This window comes from Dermacentor variabilis, chromosome 3 (genome assembly GCF_050947875.1).
Source record: "Dermacentor variabilis isolate Ectoservices chromosome 3, ASM5094787v1, whole genome shotgun sequence".
In the NCBI taxonomy this organism is placed as follows: domain Eukaryota; kingdom Metazoa; phylum Arthropoda; class Arachnida; order Ixodida; family Ixodidae; genus Dermacentor; species Dermacentor variabilis.
Genome location: NC_134570.1, coordinates 86,889,841 through 86,910,172, shown reverse-complemented (window position 1 = coordinate 86,910,172; position 20,332 = coordinate 86,889,841). Strand labels below are relative to the sequence as shown.

The 20,332-nt window shown below is 48.6% G+C and overlaps 2 protein-coding genes across 7 annotated transcripts in view; both read right to left on the bottom strand.

The window, feature by feature from the left end:
• The window catches only part of LOC142576002 (Na(+)/citrate cotransporter-like), a 59,069-nt gene extending 56,044 nt beyond the window's left edge, over positions 1-3,025 (bottom strand). Inside the window, exons 1-2 of one of the 3 annotated variants that reach the window (XM_075685870.1) lie at positions 2,740-3,025; positions 2,510-2,643 (exon numbers count right to left, since the gene is read on the bottom strand). In XM_075685870.1, coding sequence (XP_075541985.1) covers positions 2,510-2,576 — 67 coding nt within the window. In that variant the 5' untranslated portion in view covers positions 2,577-2,643; positions 2,740-3,025. Of the gene's footprint in view, positions 1-2,509 lie in introns of all 3 variants that reach the window. The other 2 variants (XM_075685869.1, XM_075685871.1) reach the window with 2 other exon arrangements.
• A 14,161-nt stretch (positions 3,026-17,186) lies between these two features.
• The window catches only part of LOC142575997 (Na(+)/dicarboxylate cotransporter 3-like), a 119,388-nt gene continuing 116,242 nt past the window's right edge, over positions 17,187-20,332 (bottom strand). For all 4 annotated transcript variants that reach the window (XM_075685860.1, XM_075685863.1, XM_075685861.1 and 1 more), the window contains exon 13: positions 17,187-19,692. In XM_075685860.1, the coding sequence (XP_075541975.1) occupies positions 19,447-19,692 (246 nt within the window). In that variant the 3' untranslated portion in view covers positions 17,187-19,446. The remainder of the gene's footprint in view (positions 19,693-20,332) is intronic.

Below are 20,332 nucleotides of genomic sequence, written 5' to 3'. Positions count from 1 at the left end.
ACATGGTACGTTGGCTTGCTGATCCTGTGTCCTTTATTTTTTTTTTGTTAGCTCAAATTGTAACAGAGAGGTACTTGATGGTTGCCTGTTTGTCATCTGCGACGAAACAACGGCCTAGACCAAATTGGTGGGAATTTTCATAAAAGCTTACCGCAGTAATTCGCCTACACCATTCTCCCACTGTTCCGCAAGCTTCAGATTTTAAACTGAGTCACATATATTACGTTTTTGCAGCTGAGCTAACCATGAAAGGTAATAAAAGCAACGTATCCGATTGGTAACTATGCGACTGAATAACATAGTTAAATATGCAGCATACATACTCATAAATCTTCAAGGAACATAACGACGACGCTGACGGCGAAGATTTCCTTGGAGTATCAATATATAGTTACTATCGCAATAAAAACTGATTTTCTTGCAAATGATATTCCCACTTGTACTAGGATGCTTCTTAACAAATACTTTGTGTGCGCGTAGCATCATCACACAGTTCGCAGTGGGTTTCAGAGTAACAATAGCTCGTTTCTATGACGACAGAAGCTAACTTGTCGATTAGGTTGCAGCCGCTCAGTGGAATAAAGAACCAGAAGTGATCACAATCTACAAGCGCCTTGCAACTATGTCATTAGTCCTGAAATGATCTGTTTCATTCCTCGAACATTTTAAAATTGAAAGGTGTGTAAACGGGACGAGCTTGATAATACTGTGATGGACAAGGCAACCATATATGCTCGAGAGAACAGTTATTATAGAAGGTCATTACAGCGGGTTACTACAGTTATTACAAGAGAGTCCAGAACGTCAGTGTTTACAAAGAATGCACTTTTGTTAGTACATTTTTTTTCTTAACAGTACAAAAAAGTAAGCGTAAAATCTAAACACACTTAAAGCACTGAGAACGCCAAACACTGGCGCGCACGCGAATCAATCGAGATGGAGTGTTCTCGGCCATCATCCTGTCGCAAGCGCAAATATCCGCACTCAAGCGGGAACTCCTCCGACTTTCTCGTATATTTATCCGCAAAGTTGGATAAATTATGCTGGCATGCAACTTTTCTATTCTGGCAAACGTTTCACGTCTTTCTGAAGCTAGCTTTTCACCTAATGCAGTTTCAATGAATATTATGTGTTTGTGTGTGTGTGTGTGTGTGTGTGTGTGTGTGTGTGTGTGTGTGTGTGTGTGTGTGTGTGTGTGTGTGTGTGTGTGTGTGTGTGTGTGTGTGTGTGTGTGTGTGTTTCTGTAATCTCCCTCTCTTTCTATGTATGTGCATTTTTCTTTATCTTTCTGTCTACCCCCACCCTTTCCCCAGTGCAGGGTAGCAAACTGGATATCTATCTACCGGTTATCCTCCCTGCCTTCCGTATCTCATTTATATGTATCTCTCTCTGTTTGAATGAATATTGCTATGGTATCTTTTTGTACAATTCACGCTGCCCATATTTCAAATGTGTACGGTTTGGGTTACGGTTTGGTTACGCTTCGAGTTACGCCAACGAATAAAAGTTGCCCTTGCCTTATTCCTGTTTCGAAGGATGGAACATGCTCAGAATGGATCAGGACAGTAGCTGAACAAACTACTATCAAAAAGAAAAAAAATCTGAACAGCATAGCATTGATGCATTTTAATTCTTTGCATGTAGCCGCCAATACAGCCTACTGTTTTTTTGGAATAGCTAGTATTTCCACAACTTTTTTTTTAAACAATAATGAAATATGAAGTGAGCAGTCTACCGCACGCACCTGTAAGGTTCAGTTACTCGTATAGTTCAACAAGCCCAATGTTTGCAGTATCATAGACACAAGTCCTAGCCAGGCAGCCGTGTTGGAAACACGAGTCCGCAATTACAAACCGTATCTACAACTTGAAAGAGCAGTGCGAAACATACAACTCTGGACCGACACTTCTCACCATTTCCATGCACCTTAAAGGGCGAAAGCGGCGACCTAAGATTTATGTTGGGCACGGGGTTACCCAACAGTGGTGACCGCCTCTTCGCAGAGGAACAAGGTGCGTGGATTCAAAGAACCACTTTTTCATACAGGAACTGGGGCAAACTACAGCGAGTATATTCATCTCTCGCGAATAAAGGCTCAAGTGAAACAAGATGTCCCTCAAAACTGGGGCTCTGCACATGAATATTTAATACTTCTTATTGCACGCCGACGCGGACCGCGAGAAATAACGTTGGAGCGTTTCCCGACTGGAAATAAAAGCGCTGCGCAGCGGGCAGGCCACGAGAACTGTCTGTTTCGCCACAGCGCATACGCTGAACTGAATACGCCGAGTTATCTTTCGCTAAACGGCTCAGTTCGACATGTAAACAGGTGTGTAGTATTGTGGCGGGCATGCAAACAAATGATTTTACTCGTTACTTATTACGTGAAAAAATAAAAAATAAAAGAAATGTCAGTAGACCCTTTTCAGCGAACACACGCGGATGCGAGTTATTTTCGCAATGAAGGCAACCAAACATGAATCAAAAGGTAAACACGTTACATATTTACCTTTCCAAGACACTTCCGGAAGCGCTGCACAGGGGACGTCTCCGTCGCAGAAACTCGCGCCAGTCATGTTTCCACCAAAACGTTACACGAGCGACCAGCCGTACGGTTCAACGACCTGCTCGACCAGAACTCCGCTGGAACGTAGCAAAAAAAATATCGACTACTCAGAGCTTTCTTCGAAGTGCCGCCTTAACTGGGTAACTTATGGCCGCGGCTCCGAGACGGCTCACCGGATCGATCCGGATCGCAGCAAATCTTATCAGCCTCGCACCGTGCGTCCTTTCTTTTTTTTTTTTTCCAATGCGCGCTCACTCGCCCCTCGATCTTTCTCACACCAAACGTCGCCAAGTCGGGCGCAGCGCAATGACCTGCCAGAACGCCTCAAAAACGACTGAAGGATTCGTAGCCTACTCTTTCGCGAAACCAACGGCCGGGTTAGACTACGTGCAGCAAATTTCCTGCCCGCGAGCCGTTAACGCTAGTGCCCCGCGCGGTGGCAACACACGTGTGCGTAGGAGCGCGGGTGCAGAGTCGCAGCGTTGCGAAAGATAACGGCACCATTGGGCCCTTCGCGACCGTGTACGTGTGAAGGGAAGACGTCTCTTGTGTCTCGTTAACGACCGTCAATTCCGACGGCGAGAAGACAAGGATTTCGCCGCTTGTTTCGATACGCCGCAATTGCTTCGATCCTTGTCGGCAGCAGTGGTCGTTAGCGGACTGACTGGCGCTGGTTCGACATGCATGGCTTGTCGAGCGACAGAACCGTTGGCGTGAGGCAGTTTTTTTCCCTCCGTGCAGCGAGAACTCATCCAGGCGCACTGTGGCACGTGCGCCATCTCATCCCTGAAGGCTATCCTCCAGGGATGCTGATTGAGTCCTAGAAACGTTTCGCAATAGATACTTCGAACTGCAGGTGAGCTCGAAGTAGATGTGCGAAGTGTTTATCTCGGGACGCCATGCGATTAAATCACGGGCCGACACCTTAAATACACACTTAAAAGCACACTTTATTAAGCATAAGACGCTATACGATCGGGATTGCCGAGGGATTTTTCTTCCATCTGCAATCGAATTTTTGATCACCGGAGGTCCTATATTCCCACGGTGAACAAGAGGGAACAACGACGAAGATGAAAAAACGCGGCAATGCACTTCAACCGTCAGTGCCCGGAGTGCCGCACACCACGCCGTCCCGCGGCCAGACATCTCTTCTGGGAGCACCGGGGACATGAGGAGACATGCGGCCGACACTTGTAGGTATAGGACGACGATGCCGCACTACGAGGCCTGGAACCGACCAGCGGACGGGTTTGACAAGTGTGCCGTGTAAGACTGGCTTCTGCCGTAAACGGACCATCGTTGGTTCGCAAGGTACGTCGAGCGGGTGGTAAAAAAAATCTTTCCATTTGACCCGAATGGCGAAGCTTCGACGGTGATAGCAAGATTGAGCGTTGCGCTTATGGTACTCGGCCTCTGTTCTAATTATACGAGGGTGCGACATGACGGTGAGACGCAGGCGACTCCTCCTCCTGCTATGCAAAAGAAACGTCGCCCTGGCAGCTTCCGGGCGTCTCACAACGCTGGCGTCATAAGCGCCGCCAATGGTGTGGCAGGCGTCACACTAGACGGTGCACGAGATGAAACAGACGGAAAACCGTCGGCGTTGGTCAGCGGCTAGTGAAATAGTAGAAGACTTATAGATAACTATCAGTTACCTTGATGTTAACGGCTCAGACCAGAGCATTGTTGCAACCGGCCTAAAATTCAGCGTTGTAAATCCGAGCAACCTGCCTTTGCCGAGGTAATTGCGCTATACTGAAGGAAAACGTCCCCTCTGTGGCCCTCACTACGTCCTTAGTCGACCCGGGCAACAAAGCAAGTCATGGAGGGAGGAGGCCAGTTTAGGTCTAATTGTGTACCACTGGTGCGTATTTGTGCTTCTGGTAGACGGCGCACTATGTTAGACGGCGCAAGTGATGCGCTGTGGTTGCTCGTCGCAGAACGATGTTACTCCGCGCGTTTGGCGGTAATTAGGTTTAGATAATATATTGCGTCATATCTAGTGTCTCGCGCACATTTGGTCAAGTCTTGCAATATAAAACCTCAAGGCATAATTTTACATCGAATCACATGGCGCGTACCTAATCTATTTCTTTCAAATGACACTCACTACATTTTGGTCGCAGATGCGCACAGTGAGAGAAGGCTCACTAGCCTTCGTAGTGTTGCCTGCTATGTATAAAACTCTGCGCGTGCGCCAAAAGCCCATGACAGCAGTCGAAAGCACAATACTGCACTTGCTCCACCACGGAGTCGATTGAGCGCAAACGTATATAGCGTTGGCATCGCGTCCGCTTAATCTCGTCGTTTTTTGCACTAAAACGCACTCCGCTTATCTGGAGACCCCCAAATCCAGCACTACAATGGCGAAGGCGACGAGGACGACGTGAATGCGCCTCGAGCGTCAGTATAATTACCATTACGCTAAAAACTATCGTTCGGTTAACCTCGTCAGGCCTATTCAGTGAATTTTGTTGCGCTAATTTCTGTCGACATGAACAATTCAAGCGTCAAAGTTTCTGACACCCTTCCAAAGCCTTAGCGCGCCGTGTAAGGCAGGCAATGGCATCGTGCCAGCGACAGCGCGCTGTTCGTCAAGAGCGCTGGCGTCGACGTCAATAAAACATCTCTCTGAGATTGTGAGCCGCAAGATGTTCTTTTTTGCTATTTTTCATTGGCCAAGTTGGACGTATAAGGATAAAAGGCGAGTGCTCTGAACAAAATATATTGCGACTCTTTCTTTCGTGTTCCAACTGTCAAAAAGTATGAGGAATGATTCAGTGAAGGCCACAAGACCTGGGCAGATCTCTTTCAGCGTTTGCATATCGTCATTCCTTTCGGCTATGACTCTAAATTACGGCCGTCTTTGAATGCTTTAGAAGTATATCCACGTGTGCGCTGCCTGACAGCGACGTCTTTCGCCGACGACATTTCAGGCGAAGGATGCGCATTGCGAAGGAAGCCAGCGCATTGAGACATCCGCTTAATTGTCGCGTTTCGACCTGCAGTTGCACTGGAAGAAACCGACGCATCAGAAACACCACGAGTGCAACACAACACCCTGGATCACTACTAAAAATTGAACAATATATGTACGACGTATTGCCTCTAAATATGTTTATATAATGTCGAGCCTGTCTATAAGTCTCTGCAGATAAAGTCATTTCTTCGTATTTCTGTAAATAAAGTTTATTCCTCCTCCGTATAACATGCTGCTCTATAATACAAATATTTAAAGCTCGAAAACCACCCTTAATATGCGCACACACGTAGTTCATGAGCCAATCACAGCAAGTGCATGCACTTCGCGTTGAGTATATGTAAACTCGAGTTTTGTCCTCCCGTCTTCTTTTCCCGGTTCTACCAGACACACGTTCTCATGTTGTACGTTTTCCATATAATCATTATGGCATTTCTGACTGTCTGGTTGGTAGTTCCTGGACTTTCCACTACTTCAGGAGAGATACTTCACGGAGTACATTTGTGTGTGTGTGTGTGTGTGTGTGTGTGTGTGTGTGTGTGTGTGTGTGTGTGTGTGTGTGCGTGCGTGCGTGCGTGCGTGCGTGCGTGCGTGCGTGCGTGCGTGCGTGCGTGCGTGCGTGCGTGCGTGCGTGCGTGCGTGCTAGGTGCTGCAATGCCTAATATGCATAGTTAGATCTCTGTGCCCCTTCTATGCCCTTCTTCTTTTCTTTTCGCTCGAGAGGCACAGAATGTCTGCCATGCAGCACTAGAATGACCTCATTCCCATTTCCACTCCCATTCTCCCTCTGTGTCAGTTTGCTGCCGACTGCAAGCACTGAGCTTCCCACTACGTCTAGTGCAAGCTGTTAGAAAAGGGCCGCAAGTTAACACATGTGTAAACGAAGCACACAGAAAGAGCGCCTACTATGAGGTTATGTGTGCTCCGAGCGAGTTCTCGCGCTTTACTTGCTGGGCACTGTTGTGATCGGCCATTCGCTCCGCGGCATCTTCCGGTCAGGGATAACGCGATTATGGGAAACGGGCCGACGGCCCCGTCAAGGTCGTTCTCAAATGGGATATTGTATGGCCACCACTGGAGTACCTCGGTCCGTAGAGGTTTGGGCAATTAGCAAGGACACGGCCCTTCACCTGTGAGCCTGCCAAATTGGCACGTGCACGCCGGAGACGGGGTCAGTGTGCTATCCCCCATCCCCTGTTTGTTACTAGTGATGCGCGTGGGTTTCCGACAAAGCTCCCTGCAGAGGGAAAGGGCCACAAACCTCCGGATTGGTGGGACCTGAGGTCATCGGTCACCTGACGCCGGATTCGGGGAGGCGACTCAAAAATGACCACGCAGGGGATAAAAAGAGCAACGGACGGCTGGAGTCATTGGCTGCTACAACTTCATGAACTTTTTCTGTACTACTTGAATTTCTTGTAAATATTTATTATAAACCTGTGCGTAAAATGTCCTGGATATCGGGCCCAGCCCCACATTCCCTTACTCCTCCACGATCAAAACATATTCGACGTCTTTGGATCCTCATTTGCGACAGCACTAATCTTTGCTACCTCCTGTGCAGCGTGATTATCAACAAGGGCCGGCCCCAAGTCATGAAATATGCCGGAATTTTATGCAACAGTTGTGGTATATCATCACCATGTGTAGCCGACCTGTCCGGGAATAACTCCCACATTGTACACACGACAGCCAGCCCTATAGCCCTCATAGTTCCTTCAGCACGTCCGGCTCGCTCTAGTCAAGTATCACTGGGAGCGCTAATGGCTTCTTTTCTACCTGGTCATATCCGTGCCTTCATGTGGCGCCTTCGATTAGGTGTGCTGCCTCCTCTATATAGCCTGGAGCGGTAGGGAATGGTCAAGTCAGAGTGTGTCCGAACTGCCATCAGCATGGTATGAGGCAATGTGGCGTTGCTTGGGTCTTCTGGAGGGCCGTGCATGCCGGATTTCACCGCCTTATATATTAAATAGTATATGTTTCTCTTTGCCATTGTTCGCAGGCTCACTTCGCGCGGCTTCTCGTTGTTACCGCTGCGTTCTGCTTGTGGCACAGCCACTGCGAGGTGGTCGCCTTAGGCCTCTGTCATCGCGTTCTTCTTCCGATCTAAGAGCGGCAGCGTCCCGTGGTTCTATCCGTTCTATCAGAGGACCTCTTCTTCCCGCGGGGGTACAGGGGAACAAAAAGGCTAACGCGTTACCTCGTGGGTTAACTAACCGAGCGACGGTGTCCTCTTCTAACCCCGACCACCCGTACTATCCCTCGCAAAATTCCACCAATTTAAATGCCAAAGACATCCTTGCTCATCAGCGCGGAGTCTCCAGAAAATACCCGCCGCCTCACCCACAACTTAGCGGGGAAGAGGCCGCGGATTGGCGTAAAATACAGACCGTGGTATTACCCCATTTAAAATTGCTAAATGCCATGTATTCCACTCGTTATAGGGCCAACTGCCCTTGGTGCGGTGGCATACCTACCCTAATACATATAACCTGGGAGTGCACTAAGCACCCTCATAGGCCAAATAAACACCAATACCACAATGGAGCAGTGGGAGGCACAGCTCGCCCGCTCCGACCTGGCAGGACAAAAGTACTTAATTAGCCGGGTCAGGCAGGCGGCAGAGGCCAGTGGGGCCTTGGACTGAGAGGCTTCGACCACCCCTCCTTCAAATCTTTTCTATTTCAATAAAGTTCCTATCTATCTATCTATCTATCTATCTATCTATCTATCTATCTATCTATCTATCTATCTATCTATCTATCTATCTATCTATCTATCTATCTATCTATCCTCATAGGAGAGTAATTCCTTTGGCGATGATCCTGCTCTATTCAAAAATCCTATATGCCTCGTACCATAATCCTATATGATCATACAGGTTTACGTGGGAACAAAGAGGGATAGTGGTACGACAAACAGGGATAATGGTACGGGGCTTCAAGGAGGGGAAAGAGGAAATGAAGGAAGGAAAAGGTAGGGAGGTCAACCAGACGCACGTCCGGTTTGCTACCCTACACGGGGAAAGGGGTTTAAGGGACGAAAAGAAAGGAAGGAGAGAGAAGGGCGAAGGTAGATCTTCCTAATGGGCATCCTTCGTGTCGGTATGTTACGGGCGCGTGAAACTTGTTTATTGGCTGGTAGATGCATCGGTTATTATTGACAGCAATGCCATGTAAATACATTGGATGTACTAAAGCGCCAAATATGAGCTACTGCGCGAAAACGCGTGGCAAGGCGGTGGCGCGTTGTGGCTCACACTGAGTGCGAGAGTGCTTACTCACGCCTCACTTGTGTGTTTTCGTTTAAAGCATGTAATTTACGTGTGTATAGCTGCCTGCGTGTCCCATATTCATTGTGTACGTGTGCACATCTTGTGGGAATGCGCGACTCTCACGGGTCTCCTAATATGTTGTTTTCTCGCATAGCTCCCGTATCCTGCAATCCGGCTTCGCCGCGTGGCTTTACTGCGGTGGTCGGTATGCTTTCAGGGTAGTACGAGAGATGGCACGAGTGTTGCTCTGCTAACGCCGCCTAACGGCGGGGTTACTTGGGCACGAAAAGGAGAAGCCTCTTCCTCTTTGGCTCGGGCTCGGCAAGTGGCGCGGACGTTATGCGCGTGCGCTGATCCTTGGTTCTACGAGACCGTCTCGGAAGGCCTACCCCGGAATGGATAATCACGATACTTGGAACGCGCCACCGTTCGCGTGACCGTACGCGCGAACGACCAGACGTTGGTGTCTAGCATGGGCGAACATATTCGCTCGCTATCCCTGTCGCGGTGGGTCGGACTTCCACGATTTGTCGCGCGCCCATCGGCATGTATTGTGGATAGCAACTCGGCTAATAGGCATTAGTCTATGAAAGGTGCAATAAATGCCCTTGTGATTGTTTGCACTACTGTGTTGTCGGTACTTTGTCCCAAGAGCACGGGTGAGAAACCCACATCTGGCTGCCCAACGTGGACCTCTTGGGGCCATCGGACGATAGTTTTAAGAGTTTTGCTTCGTTCGAGACCTCTGCTTGAACTGAAGCGTATAGGGCTAGCATCGATTTTGATAGCTAGTGTCGGCGGCATGCTTTCTTGAGCGAGGCGACGGTGGCTGTAGTGTGTTTGAACTTTTCAACATGCTAAGCCTTCTCGCAAATGATTTTTAATATCATTCGTCGGTACGAGAGCCACGTAGTCTACATCCTGGGAGAGCGATCGAGGCTTAGCGCCCGCGGAGCATTGGCAAGCCTGAAGCGAGTGAGCACGGAAGCCTCGTGGGTGGTCCAAATTTCTTATGTAAATGGCTTCTTCTATGTCTTTGACTGTGACGAAGTCGCGGCTCTGGCTCTGGGAGCCGGGTGGCCACGGGTGCCGCTACGGGCTGACTGATATTGCGGCCTGGCACCGGGCGCTCCGACACCGTCTGGGACGGTGGGCGCCGTCAACTCGGATGCTGTATGCAGCGAGCGGGGTAGGACCACCTAACAGAGCTGACGTTTCGCGGCTGCCTGTTTTGCGCCCATTTAGGGTGTTGTTTTTTGGATGCCGGTTGTTATCAAGGTAGCGCCGTTTTAGGCCTAAGGCTTTACGAAGGTGCCTGCAGCACGTGGAGGGGCACAACCTGGTAGACCGTGGCGCTGAGGTGTAGCACTCTGCTTCCCTCATTCTAGTTAACCTCGCACGAATTGAAATTACTCGTTCAACTCAAGGAAGCGAGCTTCGTTCACGTGAACTTAGCATCTGAGTAGCCGCCCCATCTTTTCCTAACCGAGTTGAACATCGTACCACGTGGGCGATGAGCATTCAGAATTCCTCTCCCTTGCACTATATACTTTAGTGTTTGCCGAGTGCGTTCAGTGTACGCAGCGTGAGTGGAGTCACCCTTGGTTTGCTGTCACCTGCACATCGTCTGCGCTGCTGCCCCGGACTACGATCGAGCCACACCGGGCAATGGTGATGCTGTGGCCAGTTCGGCGCAGCGACTTCGGCGGCCGCCTGTAGCCAGATCGCAACCCTCGTGGGCGGAGAAAAGAGCCGGCGGTCACCGACAGCTACCGCGGCTTTCGCCAGCAGGGCGCGATGGCGCGAGCGACGCTTGCTCGTACCCACTACTACGTCGCCGTTTCCGGAGTCCTGGCCTGGAATCGTGCCGTCGAGTTAGCAGGGCTGCTGCTGTGACCAACAGACGCCAGCGGTGTACGCCAAGGAAAATGTCGGCTCGCATGTAATGAATAGAGTGCGCACATTTCCTCGTTGCACCTACTATCATGTTCGCGAAGCACGCGTTGATGTTAGACCGTGTGACATGTTTCGCCGGGAATATTTAGTGATTTAATGTTGGGGGATGTGGGGATGCACGGCTGACGCGTCCCCTGATAGGTTGTTTTCTCGCATAGCTGCCGTCTCCTGTAGTCCGGCTTCGCCGCGTGGCTTTACTGCGGTGGTCGGCGTGCTTGCAGGGTAGTACGAGAGATGGCGCAAGTGTTGCTCTGCTAATGCCACCTAACGGCGGCGCTACTTAGGCGCGAAATCTCGGTGCCGGCAAGCGGCGCGGACGTTCGGCGCGTGCCCCGATCCATGCTTCTACGAGACCGTCTCGCAAGGCCTACGCCGGAATGGACGAACACGATCTTTCGAACGCGTCACCGTTCGCGTGACCGTACGCGCGAACGACCAGGCGCTGGTGTCTAGCATGGGGCCAACATATTGGCTCGTTATCCGGTCCCGGTGGGTCGGACTTCCACGATTTGTCGCGCGCCCATCGGCATGTATTGTGGATAGCAACTCGGCTAACAGGCATTAGTCTATGAAAGGTGCCATAAATTCCCTTGTGATTGTTTGCACTACTGTGTTGTCGTTACTTTGTCCGAAGACCACGGGTGAGAAACCCGCAATCCATGAAACACCGTTGTAACTGTTGCACCTACGTCATTGTCTGTGTAACTCTATTCGCATATATGTACCTCAAGCTTGCGCCTTGTTATTCTCGTGGAACTGTGCACAGTGCACCAGACGCATCGTTCAAGAAGGCCGCGCAGTTAGTATAGTGAAAATGAAGCGCTATACTGTATCTTAATAATTTGTGACATATTAAACTTTTTCTAAACTCACAGAAATGAATATTCACGAATGGTCGGGTGCGCATCAATCATTGCTGTTTTTTTGACACAGTGGTGAATCACTGCCGTCATGAATATATTCAGACCTGCGAGTTTTTGTATATATCAAGGGATTGAAGAAGACGTGTGAAATTTCACCAATCGTTGCGGTACGATAAGTCTTTCCTCAGCCAGCGTACCGCTCCAAAACGAGCGTAAATAATGCACCTGCAATTCACCTGGTGTATCCTTATAATAGCTATCGGAATAAAACGGTGAAACTAAGTGGACGCACTTTCCTGTGCCGGTTAAATCAGCTCCGCAGCGAAGCCACGGCAACGCTCTGCCTGCCACTAGTGACATGGGCGCAGCTGGCCTTTTCTTGTTTGTTCTTGGCATTTTTTTACTTTTTACACGCAGTTTTCCTTCGAAAAAGTTCGAATGTGTCTCTTAAGTCAGCAGTCATACTTTTCAACCAATTACTGCATCCCATAACGCCTTAGTGTTTATGTAAGGCTCAGGTGTGCAACTGAGCAGAATAAACGTAATATTTGATAACTGCATGATCAAGTAACCATGAACGATTGAGCGCTTACACATAAAGTGACATTTCGCCAACCTAATTTTCTATAACAGGCCATTACATAATACATTATTAGTGAGTTTCAATATTCCCAACTTACTGCACGCCTTAGTACATGCAAGAAATCAACCTCCAACGTCCAAAACGAATTCGGCAGAACCCATCTCACGATGGCTGTCGACGGTAATGCGGTTAGCATTGAATCATTAAAGCGACACAACGTATTGCCACCGTCGAAACGAGTGTGAGGCGTATACTGCAGCGGGACTCCTCTTCCACAGTTCCCTAAGAATAGTCGGCGCCGCCGGGAAGCCTGCGCGTGACATCTGATGTGCACGGGGCGCCCGTGAGTGCGAACGCGGAGAAACGCGTCATGCGGCAACCGGGCTCCTTTTTCGCGCTTCTTTCCGGACACGCTAAGCCATCTAGTGCTGCTGCCGAGAAGTCCGCGCGTGGCCTCCGAGGCGAGAAGCGCGTCGCGCCGCTGCGTGCGAACGCTGAGAATGGTACCCTCGCTTGCCGCCCATTCAGCGACACGTACTCAATGACCCAACTTGGCGAGAGTTGCATTGAGGAGCGGCATGTCACCACTGCATTCATAGCCCAGCTCGCTAAAGCGTTGGCGTGAAAGGCGTTGAGAAGCGGCGCATACCCAGTGCATTCGTGGCGCAGGCTGCTAAAGCGTCGGGTTGCTGTCCTTGAGGAACCCTTGTGACGTGAATTCGATTCCGCCCAGCATCGGAGATATGTGAAGGATCGTTTTCTGTTTTTGTAATTTTAAAGCTGCCACATTCCAAGTGACGCATACCTACTCACCGAAGTCTGCGTCAATCACGTTCATTGAAGAGCTGCGCACACGTACTGGCACATACCCAGCGACTCAAGACGGCGTCAGAGTTTCTTTGATGAGCGATCCCTGCGCATTCCCCATCTACAGCGACCCACGTAGGTGTGAAAGAGGTCCATTGAAGAGCGCAACATATCAGTACATTACCGCATACTCGGTGACACAAGTTGGCCTGACGGTTGGTTTCTAATCCTGTTCCCTAAGTGCAGCAGCCCAATGCGCTACCCATTCGACCAGGGACACCCCAGTGACCCAGGTAGACGGGAAAACTGTTAGAGACATACAATAGACAGCTAGCTCCCGGAAAGTGTGCGTAGTGTCCTGCGTATGCTAACGGGCATTAAAATCTTTATAGAGTGAAACATTATTCACGTTGGCGTGACACAAAACGTGACAAATTTACGTTTTGAAATAACAAGAATAAAAAATTATAATTTACAGCATGCCCAAGACAGCAAAATCCTAGTGGCACTTCATACTTGTAGCAGGACTCTCCTTGCGGTTTCTCCTTGCATTTGTGTAGTTGTCGCTCTCATTTTCATGCCTTGAGGACTAGTTGACACCCTGCTCCGTGCATGTCCGCGTGCTGGTTTCTTCGTTTGCTTTGTATTTGTTGCCTGGAAAAGGTTCGCTTCGAGTGACTTTGAGTATTAAACTGTTCCATCAGACTGCTGGTAGCACAAAAATGAGTTTACATGCGAAGTTCGAGGGTAAGGGATTGAGTAGGAAAGGATAATCGTTGCTTCAGTATTGTCGGGGCCGCGCACAATATGTGTAAACATACGTATCGAGTTACACGTAGCATCCCTTGCGAGAGTTCAAAGCTAGCTTATATTAGAACGTTATGCGTTTATACGCATAATGTTCATGTGAGCGAAAAATACTAGTAAACCGAACTATCGCGTACGACAGCTGAAGTTATGAAAACGTGAAATAGAAACTTCGAAATTTGGGTTCTAGCGGATTTCTTCCCGCACGGTGTAGGCTACAAATTAGAGTGTAACTTCAGAACGGCACGAGATAAGTGCATAGTTCTATTCGCACCAGGTAAAAAAAAATTGCGAGGAGGTTCTCTTCAAAGTAAAATAAACGAATACCATTATAAATTATTCTTATATCAAGTGTGTCCTCATACCTTGAACTGGTCAGTGGCAGGCTAACGTACTTGTTCTCCGTTTCCTGAGAGAGAGAGAAGTCATAAGGGAAAGGCAGAGATGCTAACCAGGTTGAGCGCAGTAGGCTACCCAGCACTAGGGAAAGTCTTCTTACGACGGAGTCCACTTCATTTTGACGAAAGCTCTTGACTTTTCGGCGTTATTGCTCTTACAGACGAAATGCTTTTTGTATACGAAATATTGTGAGCGATTTTCCGAATTCGATGGCGATAAGGCGGGTTTATTCAAACTGCACGAGTGACGAGCATAACGTTATACATTCTCGAATCTACGAGAGCATCAGTCATCACTGTGGACTGTACGGTGATGTGGCTGCAAGTGCCGGACCGACTAGAGACGGATATTTAGATTCGACGACCGCCTATAGTGCTCACCGTTATGATTACAACTACAACTATTTTATTATTATTTTTTTTTGCTTTGTTGGTAGAGCTTGCCCAACAAAGCATTGTGTTCACTATTTACCAGGGTGTCGCAACGAAATGATTTTCACGTGATGTCGTTAAGGGCCCCCCGTATGTCGCAGAAAGGGCAGCGTCGGCGTCCCGCGTCAACCGTCTTTTGGCGAAATATCATACAGAACCACGCATGTCCAAGCACGCAGGTCCTCCGTGTAACGCAGAGACGTTACTGCGATAACTGAATTTTTCAAAGTAGAATGCGTCAGAGAAATAGTAAAGTACGACTTACAACCTACAGACAGGTTAGCACCGGATTGTAATTTGAATATACGAGAAAACATAATTATGTTGCAGGGAAACTAAAACACAAACCCCTTTTCCAGCGTTTCTACCATTCATCCGCGCATCCACGGTAAAGAGGCCGCGTTTCTGCGAGAAAGCTCGGCTTCGTGCATAATGTTTGCCGCCGGCGTTTCTCGGTAAACGGTTACATAAGCTGCAGTCGCCGGGCAGCGTGCGAAGCAGTCAGAGATCTTTGAATGCCAACGCGTTGCAATCTTAAAGGCGGAGCTCAAGCGTCCTCTAATTTTCGCGTTCTGGCTTTAGTTTCGTTCCACTGAAAAAAGTTCCGTTCCTGTTCTGCTCCGGAACGAAAAAAAAAAATAACATGTAACGGTTCTAACGGTTTTGGTTCGCCTGCAAAAGTTTTCGAAGCAAAGTAACGATAAATGCATGGTGTTTATTTTTCTCAAGAACTGAATTACGAAGTCTGAGATCATGCTCAGTGTCTTGAGCGAACGCACTGAGCATTATCTCAGAAGCAGCACGTCATCGAGTTTAGACGCCGAAAGGAGAGACCGCTGCTGCGATAAAACGAACTTAAACGAATATAAACGAACGATATAACGCGCAAGCCTGCAGTTTGCTGCGATATGCCGATCCGCTAGTGCACTGTGCAGCAGGCTTAGTGGAGCGCTCGACCGGCTATCGCTTGCACTATCTTTGCCCGAGATACGTGCTGATGCTGACGTTGCCAGACGTCGGTCGTTTCGGATTGTCCACTTTCTCCTTGAACTGAAAGGCGATAAAAATATTTCGTTTTAACTGCGCAACAAAGTAATAAATAACGTTTCGGCTACCTTATCGTTTTCGTCACAAACATCCTTTCTTTTTCGTTCCGTTCCGGCACACTGCTATTTACTATCTGGAATGATGAGATTTCTTGTTCATCGCCACTACGCCTCGGAAACGTAGCGCTGTTTTAGTACCAGAAGAGAATAGGACGTTAAACACTACCCGCCCCCGTAAAGCTCTAAGACATTCCATGCAATGTTGAAACATCGAGATGAAATAGCAAAGAGTGCTCCCATTAACAGTACTAGTTAACACAGACCTCATCATTTTGCGCCAACCGCAGTGGTTTAGAGGTTAAGCAACCGTGCTTGCCAGCACGAGGTCGCCGATCTTATCCGGTGTTGCACCCCAAATCGGAAGTGCGCATTTTTTGGGTGCTTCCCCCGAGGCAGCCCTCCTCAGCGCCCGCCCACCTGGCGACGGGGCCCGACACTGACTGTGACGAGCAAACAAAGACGCTCACTTAGAAGCGACAGCATCCGCCGCCCTCCGTGTCAGTGGCAGCGAGCGTGAAGAGCATTCTCCTTACCCTGACAAAATGGCCGTCAGAGAGAGTAAGGGAACCCAGTCGGCGACATTCGTGAGAGGAGCGTGAACTGTTTCGTGGATGGAGCGTGAATGAAATCTGTTTCCGAATTGGCTCGTCCTTGCTTCGAAGGTTGGATGTCAGAGGCGGAGTTCTGTGGACTGTACGACTCCTCTGATTGCCCACTGCCAGGTCATCGAATTCCCTTGCGCAGAGAACTAGGGAAGAAGAACATGTTAAAGGCGGACCTTTGGCGCAGTGAAAGGAATGCTGACGTGTCCTGACGTCTGCAGACCTGTGTGTCCAGACTAGAATCTGACTAGTTGTTTCAATGTGTAAGTAATGTAAAATAAACCTTTTTCCTTTCGCTCCTACTGCCGAACGCACTCACCCCTGCGGCTGGCAGATTATTGGCCTAAATGCTACCCCAAGTCCCAACACCAGCAAGGGCAGGTGCATAACTACGCACTAAATGTCAATGCACTTTCTGCTGGGAACTTACGCGTGTCTTGAATAACTTATGTATGCATAACTTCAACTCTCTCACTCGCGCCTTGAACCAATCTGCTCGAAATCAGGAAACGGAGTCAATGTATAGAACGTCTTCTTTATTTGACGCTTGTAAAAAGAACTCACGCGGGTCCTCGCTAACTCGTCACTTCTGCTCTTCACTTGCACAGCATATTGTTTAAACACAATGAATCAATGAAAGCCTTAGCACGCCCATGAACTTCCTGTGGAGCTTATCCGGTGCACTCACTCAATCAATCAGCCAATCAATCATCCATCCAATCAGTCAATCACTTGCAGCCTACGAAGTGAATCAACAACTGCAGGGAGGCACACAAAAAAACAGATTGACGACAAGCAAAGGCGTGAAGTCAAATTTACTTCTTTGGTTCCTTCGTTTATTATGACGAGCCGGGGCGTAGGAACCCCGATACAACAACCACGTCTGTAAATGTACACGAGTATAGAAGTCTCATACAAACGCAGCAATGCGAAAAGCACAAAAACTGTGCCCATAGAGAGTAGGTATGTTACTGTATGTACACGTGGCACGGGCAGGGCGACATGGACGATCAGTTGACCGCCTGCGCACCTCTTTCGCGTCAAGACAACGGAGCTATAGTAAACGTAGTTCAACGTTCATCGCAGTAAGAAAGGCCTAATTCTAGCATAAAAAAAAAAAATTCCGACGAGCTGTTCTCGCACACGAGCCCTCTGCAGTTCCGTAAACCGAATCTTTACATAACCACGACGAACAACACGTGTTTCATCATCGCATTGAACCACTGCGACACTCGGTGCATTATTTCAGTTCAGATAGGAACGAGAGTTCACAAAAACAGAAAAGAAAAAAAAAACATCGTGTGTATTAGGAGACGCGCTCAAAGACGAGCTCAGAAACACCAAAGTGTGATCTGTTTGTCTCTCCCTCGCAGCCTCATACTATATTCTCGACGACAAAATTGCTTCGCTGGTGTTGGGAGAAAAAGAGAAAAAAGAAACAGAAGAGAAAGAAAGCTCCTCATCCAGTTTGGAAAAACAGTCTGAAATATGAAAGCGTAGCGTCGTTTCCATTCCGCTAGAAGGCATGTGACAGACATCGATACCAAGTCTGAATAATGTGCTCGATGTAATATTAATGAAGTTTGCTCGGTCAATTTTGGGAGCTAACACGAAAAGAAAGAAAATCCCGGAAACTAAACATTCGTAGCAATGTTTTCCTTCTGCATATTTTCACACGAGCAACCCCTTCAAGTATGGCTCGGTTTTGTCCGTGGCTGCACATAGCATGTGATCCAAGCTTTGTGATCGTTTAACCCAAAGCAGTGCATCGAGACTATAGGTTTTTCTCAGCGCGAGAATGCTGGGAGTAGACGTTCAGAGGAATTTTACGAGAAGAGGGCTTGCGATCAATATATCGCCGTCCTCTTAAATAAGCATACGGTTTCGTATCACTTGGATGAAAGGTGTAACTACCGAAACGCCGAGTGAGGACAATAGCAGTTTTCTACGTTCAAACTAAAATTCTTGAAGACAGTCCCTATATACAAGCAGCTTCATTTCTTTCAAGCAGTGCCGAATAGCATTTTTAATAGATAAGGGAACAATGGCAACAGATCTGGCTGAACGGTTTCATTAACATTTAGAAACCCTGTTAGAATTCGTATGGCGGAAGACGGATGAATGTTTAGCGGAGAAAGGCCCAGCGTTTACGGATTGAGACGTCGACGACGTGAATGCCACACTATCACATTTTCAATGACCTAGCCATTCTCCGGCGGAACCTCACTGTCTCTGCGTTTATCTGTTTCTCTCTCGTTACATGACATTTCAACAACGCGGAAAACATAAGTGTTGCTTTTCCACGTTTTACTTTGATCTAAAGCAGTTTTTAATGCCCTTTCAGTAATCAATGGCTAGCCTCTAAACACACTGTTCAGATATGCTACGTCGTCTTCTGTGACTGCAGATCTCATCTGCTGGTAAAAAAAGACCTATTAGGGATGTCCTAGGCTTAAATAAACAATCTAACTTGACATATTGTTTTCCATTATTGTTCTAACCGCGATTCCATCACACCGTCAAGCGGGAAAGGCGCGCTTCTCCCTTTTACGTGCTTAAACCAGCATTCAGATCTTCGATGAAATACTGAAAAATGCCCACGAGTGAACATAACGAGCACCATATTGGCCACTGTACGGAAAATACGATGAAAAGCAAAAAGAGAGGACAAACAAAAAGTAAACACTGATTTCTATCACTGGTCCTCTGTAGTTCACTGCAGTTCCTTGACCTCAGGTAATCATGGCCACGCGGAATTGCTTATGCCTCCCCCCCCCCTCCACCCTCTCCCTCCGACGACGTCCACCAGCGCAACGTACACACACACACGTGTAAGGCCCGAAGCAAACTAAACGTCGACTTTTTCCTGCACGCTAAACACAGAGACGCCAGACGTCATCGCATACCCTACTGGGCGCCGTTTCGGTGGGGGCCGTCGCAACGTCAAACGCGTCACGCGGCGCAACGCAACAGAGACAGGCCACGGGCGCACTTGTCAGGCCTGAACAGGACCGCGCATGCGCCGGAGCTATAGGAACAGTCCGCGACGATCTCTTCTGTCGCGTGAGGTCACGTCGCGATCATCGGCGTCGCCGCCGTCGTGGTCGACACCATCCCGTCCGGCAGGGTGACGTTGAACAGCGACGCGACGGTCGCCTCTACCAGGGTGTCGTTGCCGGAAAGGGGGACGAGACCGAAGTCCTTGGCGGCCCAGGACGGAAAGCGGTAGAGATCGAACACGAGCGGCCCGATCGTGTGGATGGCGGCCAGTTGCACCAGCACGCACGCCACGTTCATCAGGAAACCCATCTTCATCTGCGGAAAGAGAAGCGAGGGCAAATATATATATTTATATATCTAAATTATAAGGCTTGGCGAGCCAAAACGACGGATCAGTTTATGAGGCACGCCGTAGTGAGGGACTACGGTGTAATCTGGACCACATTGGGTTCCTTAACGACCACCTATATCTAAGTACACGGGTGTATTTCGCCCCCGTCGAAATGTGGCCGCCGTGGCCAGGATTGGATACCGCGAACCCGTGCTTAGCAGCCCAACACCATAGCAACTAAGCAACCACGGCGGGTAGAAAGAAGGGTAACGGAAGCGTAGAAGTGCCAGGGATTGGGCTATACCTTGGGTACAGTGCAGATGCTAGGCATATGACAGATAGAAACGACGAAACAAATAAATGCTTCTCCTCGTCGCGTCTATCGGTGTGTTGTGTCTTGCATTTGCGCGGGACTCATGCACAATGGAAAGTCAATAAGTTCCCTATTGAAAATAACCCTATGCCCCATTATCAATAATCTCATATGAACACATGTGCACAAGTATTAAAAAACTCGTAAGCTCCCAAAAACCTATAAGGCGTGTCTCATGTGACATTTGTATCCAGCATATGAACATATGTGGATAACCATATAACAACCTGTATGTTCCCATATATCATATC